This window comes from Gadus morhua, unplaced genomic scaffold (assembly GCF_902167405.1).
Source record: "Gadus morhua unplaced genomic scaffold, gadMor3.0, whole genome shotgun sequence".
In the NCBI taxonomy this organism is placed as follows: Eukaryota; Metazoa; Chordata; class Actinopteri; order Gadiformes; family Gadidae; genus Gadus; species Gadus morhua.
In genome coordinates, this window is record NW_021964035.1 from 30,001 (window position 1) to 40,000 (window position 10,000).

Sequence of the window (10,000 nt, forward strand, 5' to 3'; positions counted from 1 at the left end):
ACTAGATCACCGCAGCTTTAACTGGAGCGCGGCTACGCTCCAGCTACGCTACGGCTATGCTACGGCTACGCTACGTCTATGCTACGGCTACGCTACAGCCAGCCAGCTAGGCCCAAATCTGAAGCACATTATAATTTTCGTGAGTGCTCGCGCTCTGGCCATTTGCGTTTGCTTGTATGTGTTTGAATAAAGGTGTTCTTAAAGGAACAGCGGCTATAGTATGTGTCTGAATAAAGGTGTTCCTAAAGGAACAGCGGCTATAGTATGTGTCTGAATAAAGGAACAGTATTACTGCTCGTACAAAGCGCTGTGCTTAATTAAACCAGTTACTTGGCAGGGTCCAAGTAACTGGAATACAGATTGGAAAAGACAGCAGGGGAGCAGAACTCCTCAGGTCCACTCCCCCCCCCCCCGCCACCCACTCCCCACTCCCTGGTCCAACGCTGGCCAAGAACTAACTGGGATGGGAATATGAGAGGTAATGATAAGGACAGGATCCCGGAACGCTTGAGTCCAGGACCCCCCACTCAGCGAGCCACAGCCTCTCGACAGAGCCCAAGATAGAGAGAGAGAGAGAGAGAGAGAGAGAGAGAGAGAGAGAGAGAGAGAGAGAGAGAGAGAGAGAGAGAGAGAGAGAGGGGCATGAAATGAATATAAGATATTGATTATGGATTTCATGAGGTCAAGTCAGAGTATAGATTCACCCAGTCTGATAGATGAGTATCGTAATACGTTATTGATAGTTATTTAATTATCTGCCACCTTTTGGGTTTCACCCTATTGATTGTGTATGTGTTGTAATGCACATGATTGGTTGGTGTGTATAGGTAACTGGGTTACCCCTGTGTGTGCATTGCTGCTAGACCTCTCCTTCTTTTGTGTCTATAGGCACTTTACTGTTCCATTTCCAGTGCATTGGCAGGCCTCTTAACACGTGTGTGTGTTCAGATCAGTCTGTTATTGATTGCCCGTGTGTGTGTGTGTGTGTGTGTTAGTGTATGTAGCAAGCCAGTATTAATGATGGTGTGCATGGCATTCGGAGTATTCATCCGTCTGGTTATTGAATGTGTGTCCTGGTTTTTCCCTGCTCACACATGAGTGCATAGGAAGGTGACCATGTGTTCCTGGGCAGGGCCAATGAGAGGCTGTTGGGGACTCTCAGGGCCTATGGGGACCGGGGGGGACTAACAGGGCCTATGAGGACCGATGGGGACTCAGGGGCCTATTGGGACCAGGGGAGGGACTCAGGGGCCTATGGGGACCGGGGGGGACTCACTGGGCCTATGGGGACCGGGGGGGACTCACTGGGCCTATGGGGACCGGGGGGGACTCACTGGGCCTATGGGGACCGGGGGGGGACTCACTGGGCCTATGGGGACCGGGGGGGACTCAGGGGCCTATGGGGACCGGGGGGGACTCACTGGGCTTATGGGGACCGGGGGGGACTCAGGGGCCTATGGGGACCGGGGGGGGACACACTGGGCCTATGGGGACCGGGGGGGACTCACTGGGCCTATGGGGACCGGGGGGGGGACTCACTGGGCCTATGGGGACCGGGGGGGACTCACTGGGCCTATGGGGACCGGGGGGGACTCACTGAGCCTATGGGGACCGGGGGGGACTCAGGGGCCTATGGGGACCGGGGGGGACTCAGGGGCCTATGGGGACCGGGGGGGACTCAGGGGCCTATGGGGACCGGGGGGGACTCAGGGGCCTATGGGGACGGGGGGGACTCAGGGGCCTATGGGGACCGGGGGGGACTCACGTGCAGCGTGATGAGCAGGGTGTCCAGGGCGGTGGGCTCCTCGGGGGAGGAGATGGACTTGCGCTGCAGCTGCAGCTTGCAGAGCGGGGTCCAGTGCACGCCGTCCAGGGCGGGGCCGGCGCTCATGTCCCGCAGCAGCACCAGCAGCGCGTTGCCCTGCTTGTCTTTGATGGGCTCGAAGTACGCCTGGCCCAGGTCCTGCACTCCCAGCATGCCCTGGGAGAAGAGAGAGCCCGTGGTTGGTCGAGTTCCCCGATAATGGCTTTATCGCTGCTTACATTTTCTTGATTTAAATTGACTTACATTGTTCCATATTTTATTATTTTTGTCAAAAAAAACAACAGATACTTTATCTAACCTTAAAGGGTGTTTCCTATTGGCTAACAGGTTAGACATTTTCTATTGGTGGAGACAGTCGTGGCTACAAGCTTTCTATTACTGGAGTTGATTGTTCTGAGTGTTTATTGGTGGAGAGTAACTTGGTGTGTAACGTGTGTCATACGTATACAGCGGAGGGATTTCTATTGGACGGTAGGATAATGGGTTCTTGATGGATGTTTCGTATTGGTTAAAACTATTCTTGGCAACAGTTTTCTACTGTCGATGGCCCGTCTATCTAAGACGGTTTCTATTGGTGGAGAGCAGAAGTTTGGCAGAGTGTTTCTATTGGTTCACCTGAAGAAGAGACACGGCCTGTAGCATCTTCACCCTGGTCTGTAGGGTGCAGGACGTCTGAGACGGACTGAGGCACTGCTGGAGCCACAGGATGTCCTCCCAGAGATAGGAAACCTGAGCAGATTACACACGCTGTCACACACACATGTCTCTATAGGTATGTTGATCCCTGTCAGCCATATGCAGTGCCTGAATGACCAAACTAGAGGAGGACAGCACACACACATGCACACACACACTCACATGCACACACACACATGCACACACACACGCACAAACACACACACACACACACACACACACACACACACACACACACACACACACACACACACACACACACACACACACACACACACACAGTGTGTGTGTGTGTGCGTATAGGAGTGTATAGTATGGGAGGCTGTCCATCATGTGATATGAAGTACCGGTGGTTCAATACAGCCATGTTGGTACTTCTGGACCAACATTTATAGATGCATAATTGGGAAAAGTACTAAAGAGTCACCCTATAGTCTGCTGGTATGTGTGCCAGTGTATTTGTCTGACCTTGGTGAACCACAGGAAGTCCTGCATGAGGGTGGAGGAGAAGGCATCCTCCACCTCTACCACAGGGATCTGGTCGTCGGGGGTAACCAACACATTGTCGTCCCGGTAGAAGATAGTTGTCAGGTAGAGTCCCCTGCAGCATAAACCACACACAGGTATACTGTAGCTGTGTTCCTACAAGTTTACTGTACAGGTGTACTCTAGCGGTGTTCTTACAAGTTTACTGTACAGGTGTACTGTAGCAGTGTTCGTACAGGTGCACTGTAGCAGTGTTCCTACAAGTTTACTGTACAGGTGTACTGTAGCAGTGTTCCTACAAGTTTACTGTACAGGTGTACTGTAGCAGTGTTCCTACAAGTGTACTGTAGCAGTGTTCTTACAAGTGTACTGTACAGGTGTACTGTAGCGGTGTTCTTACAAGTGTACTGTAGCAGTGTTCTTACAAGTGTACTGTACAGGTGTACTGTAGCGGTGTTCTTACAAGTGTACTGTTCCTCTACAGGTATATCTACAGGTGTACTCTACAGGTACATTCCATCCATTGGATGGACTGTGAACAACGGATGCATGGATTATATTCTCTGAATGACGATTTGAATGAAACCCTTCCAGTTGTAACATCTAGAATATGTAGAATGTATCGGCGGAGCGGGGAGATGGCTGCTCACCTCTTGAGGTTCCGGACGAACTTGGTGGTGGGCTGGAAGAGGTGCCGCAGACTCTTGGAGACGGAGTGCTTCCTGCCGTGTGGCGGTGCTTTGCACTGTTCTGAATGGACGGCAGGAAAGGAGACAGGAGTCACCTCGGTGTCAGTGTAACCTCGTTTACTCATAATGAGTCACTGGCAGATGCTGTTTTTATCCAAAGATCCATTCGTTTTATGACCCCCCCACCATTACAGTACTGCAGATTCTTCCTCTTATTGCGTTTAGAAAAGTTCTCCCAGCAATCCTGAGGCTATGGGAGCAGCTTTAGGGCAATAACCAAATGAAAATATGAAATGAAAATGAAGATGAAAATGAAAATGCAATAGCACTAATGTTTTTTATTTCTCATGATGTGAACGCATTATCTAAGTCCTAAAAAAAATCTAAATGCAATCATCCAATCCAATTTGAATTTGCATTTTCAAAACGTGCCCAATTTCAAAGTGGACAGCATCCAAATGCAAATGAACGGGCGGGACAAACCCAGTGGATAACAGTTATGTCTGTCTCAGTTGGCGTAAATGTTGCCCATGGGAATACAGTGAGGCCCGATACGTGCTCATGTTCAGCCTCTTATCCAATGGGTGGAGTCTGTCCCGCCCACTCAATACCATTACCATATGTAGGACTCAGATAATGTGTTCTTATTAGGAAAAATAAAAAGCATCAGAGGTATTGCATTTCATCATTTCATTTTCATTTTTATTTGAAAATCAAACCTGTCACATCAGCAGCCACTCCTCTGATAATAACTATAGCAGTCACATTGTTTTAAAGTCAATAACTTTAAAACAATATAAATAATAATTGACTTTAAAACAATGTGACTGCTATAGTTATTATCAGAGGCCACCGTCACCCCTGGCAACAGTCAGTCTCTCACCGCAACAATCACAGCATTGGGACGGACAGGTCTGTCTCTCAAGACCCCTTTCACCACCTCATTCATAGTGTTCGGAGAGCTTTCAGTGTGTGGAGGTGTGTGTGTGTGTGTGTGTGACATGTAAGTGTAAGTGTGTAGGGATGTGTGTTTGGGTGTGTGCGTGTGTGTGGGCGTGCTCGAGTTGGGACAGAGTGAAGGGTGTAGAGAGGGAGAGAACATGAACGTGCGTTGCGTGTTTTTCCAATGTTGCATGTGTGCGTGTGTGTGTGTGTGCGTCTGCCACAGTGTGCTCACTCATATTTCAGGCATAAGGAAAACACTCAGTGTATGTTCAGCTTGGACAAGCCCCACGGTTGTAACTCTGTAGTACAACATTAGAGCGTGTATGAGTGCATGTCTACCAATGTGTGTGCAGTTAAATATGTCCAAGTACAAGTGTGTGTGTGTGTGTGTCAGTCTGAGTTAATATGACCAGGTCCTCTAACATGACTAGAGTACTACAACACCGACTAGCTACTGTGTCATCGACCCAGCCTCACACAGACACACGCACACGCACACACACACACACACACACACACACACACACACACACACACACACACACACACACACACACACACACACACACACACACACTGCACAACCCATGGTGGCTAGAGAACATGGAGTCAATGCATGCTATTATACTATGAACACAACCCCCCCCCCAAGACACACACACACAACCAGACACACCTCCCCCTAGACACACACATAGACACACTGCACAATAGTGACTAGAGAGAAAGAGAGATGACCTGACCTGTGTGTGTATGTGTCTGTGTGTGTGTGTGTGTGTGTGTGTGTGTGTGTGTGTGTGTGTGTGTGTGTGTGTGTGTGTCTGTGTGTGATTGGTTGGTAGTGTCGGTGTTTGAGTAAGTGTTAGGTTGGGTTGTGTGTTTGTGTGTCTGTGTGTGTGTTATGGGTGGGTTTGTGTGTGTGTGTGTATGATGGGTGGGTTTGTGAGTATGTGTGTTTATTGGTTGGTTTGTGTGTGTGTGTGCGTGTGTGTGTGTTCGTGTGTGTGTGTGTGACTGTGTGTTTGTGTGTGTGTGTCTGTGTGTGTTTGTGTGTGTGTGTGTCAGTGTGTGTTTTATGGGTGGGTTTGTGTGTGTGTGTGTGTGTCGCGTTTGTATTTGTGTGTGTTATGAGTGGGTATGTGCGTGTGTATGTGTGTGTGTGTGTGTGTGTGTGCGCGTGTGTTTGTGTGTGTCGTGTGTGTGTATGTGTGTATGTGTGTGTGCTATGGGTGGGTATGTGTGTGTGTGTGTGTGTGTTTGTGGTCATGTGTGTATGTGTGTGTGTGTTATGGAAGGGTATGTGTGTGTGTGTGTGTGTGTGTGTGTGTGTGTGTGTGTGTGTGTGTGTGTGTGTGTGTCTGTGTGTCTGTGTGTGTGTGTGTGTGTGTTATGGGTGGGTTTGTGGCTGGGTGTTGGTGGGTTTCTTTTTCAGGGTGGCTCAGGGCCTCTCCCCGTCCCCAACCCCATCGCCCCCGGGCTCTGAGGTGCTTGTCGTCTCGGCAACGTCTGTCACCTAGCGACTCCAGCCTCACAGAGAGGTCTCACACCTGCACCCCCTCCCCCGACATGCTGTCACCCACGGTAACGCACGCCTCGAAATACCCTGCGCCTCACCAAACACCACCCGCTTTAGGACTTATTGACATATAGAGAGTGGGGGCGAAGGGGGAGGGAGAGAGAGAGGGAGAAGGGGAGAGAGAGAGAGAGAGGGGGAGAGGGAGAAAGATAAAGGGAGTGATGGGGAGAGAAAGTGAGAGAGAGAGAGAAAAAGTGAGAGAGAGGGGGGAGAGAGATGGGGAAAGAGTGAGAGAGATAGAGAAAGGGAGAGACAGAGGGACAGAGAGATTGAGAGCGAGAGAGAGAGAGAGAGAGAGAGAGAGAGAGAGAGAGAGAGAGAGAGAGAGAGAGAGAGAGAGAGAGAGAGAGAGAGAGAGAGAGAGAGAGAGAGAGTATGGCTTATGGTTGGAGTGTCTCCATTCTATTGTAAGCGTTCTAATAGGTAAGTGTGGGGGTTCTGTTCCCAGGGTAGCGCTGTGGGTACGCTTCGAGGCCTGGGTAAGGTACCAACACTGCCAGGGTTAGGGGTTCTAGTCCCTGGTCAGCTCATTTAACAGAGCAATGTTCCATTCCCAGCCCATGGATCTACCAGGAGGGTAGAGGACGTGTGGAGGGTGGCCCCGACCCCAGCGGGGGGTCAGGGGGCTGGGGGGTGCAGGTACCGTGGCAGGAGCAGTGGCGGTGGGCCTCCTTGGTCAGGAACAGCAGCCGGTCCAGCGCCTCCTGGTGGCCCTGATGTCTCGGGGCACGGCCGTCCATCTCCCGCCAGCCTGCCAACACGCCAGAGGAGGGCGGCTTGAGAACCAACGTCAAGAACCCCCCCCAGACCACCCAGGGGGCCGCACAGGCAGGGACCCTAAACGCTTTTGAAGCACTCATAGTTTTTATCATTCAATCATAATTTCATCAATAAAACAAAAAATGCCATGACCACACTCTGAGGAGCTCAACGCCATTATTTATAGGGAATGTGTCCATAATGAGGGCACTGGACCCAGGTATTAAGCCAATGGACCTACACTCCTTTTGACGGTTATTGACAGTTGCAAGTGGTGACCTAGCTGTAACTGTTCACGTGATAGAAACACATGGAAGCCAACAAGCTCATTGTTTTGGTGCCTTTCAACCAGCAGGAATGTGGATACAAGCGGTATGTTTAATTATTGTTTTAATAGTTAGATGACTAGTATCCCTGTGAACCTCTGGCTATAGGTCCTGTGCTGGTAGCCCCAAGATTTGAAATTGTACATTCAAGGCTGTTATGTTTTACGATAATTCGTATGAGGTATTTAATGGTGGGTTCAAAAAACACACACGTCTCTTTACACTCCCACAGGGGGGATTGGCGAGTGCTAGCTAGCATAGCCGCTAGCTAGCATCCCTGCATGCTCCTGAACAATGTGTCAATGATAAGCCAACAGGGATGTCTTGGTTATCCCCCCACCCCAGCTAACCCCAACCCCACCCCCAACCTCACCCCACCTCTCCCGGCCTGTCGGGGTGGGCGGGTGGGAGAAGAGCCCCCAAAACACGGCGCGCTCTATCCCCCTGAAGGTGGCTGCCCCGGCAGCACAGGGAGCCCTTTAACGGCCGGCGGCCGCATAAGGGGCCCAGTGTTGGCCCCGCTGCAGCGAGCAGCGCCACATGCAAATAGGACCAGTGGTAAAACACAAACACACTACATCCAAATTAGCTATGGGAGAGAGAGAGAGAGAGAGAGAGAGAGAGAGAGAGAGAGAGAGAGAGAGAGAGAGAGAGAGAGAGAGGGAAAGGGAGAGGGAGAGAGAGAGAGGGAGAGGGAGAGAGAGAGGGAGAGGGAGAGAGAGAGAGAGAGAGAGAGAGAGAGAGAGAGAGAGAGAGAGAGAGAGAGAGAGAGAGAGAGAGAGACACACACACACACACACACACACACACATGCACACACACTAACAGTGTGAATAACAGAGAGTGGTGTGCTGTGTTTTTCCAGGTCTGGTATGCAGCTCTGCAGTACTTCAGCATCATGCTATAGGCGTATGTCACATCACGTTCTGTCGGTTTACGCCCCGCTGCCCGTCACCCTAGTCGCATGTCCCATGACCCCCCCCCCCTACCCCCTAAACACAGTAACACACACACTAACACACACTCACAAACACAAGGAGGGGTACCCACAATGCATTTCAAACAGTGCCGCAAGCCGAAGAGAAATGATAGAATGCACAAAGTCACCAGAAGTCTGTTGGACAATCCGAGGCGGTTGACATCAATGATGACGTCATGAAAACCTTGTTACGAAAGTTACAGCAGCCTGACAAGATACAAACACACTGATGAGTGTGGGTGTGCAATGGCTTGTTTAAGCAGCCCCGACCAGCCTGAGTCGGACTGATTGGACTCTGGCGCTGGTCGGGGCTGCACACCTGTTTTGACCAATCAGTAAACAGGTTAAACCAGCCGTCAAAATGCACTCTCAGGAAGATCTCCTGCATGGAAGCACGCTACAGCTCCTGCTGTTCATATTGTACTCAACCTCTGCCATAAACCGGTTCCAACATCACCACCCTGCGTACTTGTTTAGGAGGAGCTACCGAGGTGGAGTGGAGGCAACCAGGTGTTGTGTAGCATGGACGTTGTTACACAAACAGACACACAGGGACACACAAAACCACACACATATATTGATGAACTTACTGGAAGGGGCAGCACACGTGGGTGTGGAGGTGCATGGGGGGCCCCATCCTTTCATGTTGTAGGCCCAGACCTGGATGTAGTAGTAGGAGCCCTGAAAACCAAGCAGTAGGAGAGTTAACATTACAAACACACTACAGTCAGACTACAACCACACTGGAGTCAGACTACAACCAGACTACAGGTAACAGTATAACGACACTACAGCCAGACAACACAACACACAAAAAACACACTGAAACTACACTACAGATCGCAAATGACATTACAGTCAGACTACAACCAGTCTAATGATAACAACCACACTACAGTCAGAATCCAACCAAACTACAGTCAGACTACAACCACACAGTCAGATTAAAATTCGAACTCTAGCCACACTACAGTCAGACTATAACCTAACTACAACCAAGCTACAGTCAGACTATAACCTAACTACAACCACACTACAGTCAGACTTTAACCTAACTACAACCACACTACAGTCAGACTATAACCTAACTACAACCAAACTACAGTCAGACCTATAACCTAACTACAACCACACTACAGTCAGACTTTAACCTAACTCCAACCACACTACAGTTAGGCTCTAACCTTACTACAATTACAATACAGTTAGACTATAACCTAACTACAACCACACTGCAGTCAGACTTAAAGGTAACTACAACAGAACTACAGTAAGACTATAACCTAACTACAACCACACTACAGTCAGACTATAACCTAACTACAACCACACTACAGTCAGACTATAACCTAACTGCAACCACACTACAGTTATGCTATAAGCTTACTGCAATTACAATACAGTCAGACTATAACCTAACTACAACCACACTACAGTCAGACTAAAACGTAACTACAACAGAACTACAGTCAGACTTCAGCCATGCTACAATCAAACTACATTCAGATAGCAAACACATTCCATTTAGTTTTCTTCCAGACTACAATCAGAAAACAGCATGTTCGGCTTCTGTGTGTCAGTAAATCATAGTATGTACGCGTATGTGTCTGTGTGTGTGTGTGTGTGTGTGTGTGTGTGTGTGTGTGCATATGTGTATGCATACATCAGAATATCTCCCCTCTCAGTCATATCAATCAAACCAGCTGACACTCTTTATGT

At 49.5% G+C, this 10,000-nt stretch overlaps 1 protein-coding gene across 1 annotated transcript in view; it reads right to left on the reverse strand.

The window, feature by feature from the left end:
- The window catches only part of LOC115538929 (ankyrin repeat and fibronectin type-III domain-containing protein 1), a 30,974-nt gene that overhangs the window by 10,865 nt on the left and 10,109 nt on the right, over positions 1–10,000 (reverse strand). Inside the window, exons 6-11 of the mRNA XM_030350142.1 lie at positions 8,872–8,962; positions 6,861–6,968; positions 3,658–3,757; positions 2,990–3,122; positions 2,441–2,554; positions 1,766–1,981 (exon numbers count right to left, since the gene is read on the reverse strand). Of these exons, the coding sequence (XP_030206002.1) occupies positions 1,766–1,981; positions 2,441–2,554; positions 2,990–3,122; positions 3,658–3,757; positions 6,861–6,968; positions 8,872–8,962 (762 nt within the window). The remainder of the gene's footprint in view (positions 1–1,765; positions 1,982–2,440; positions 2,555–2,989; positions 3,123–3,657; positions 3,758–6,860; positions 6,969–8,871; positions 8,963–10,000) is intronic.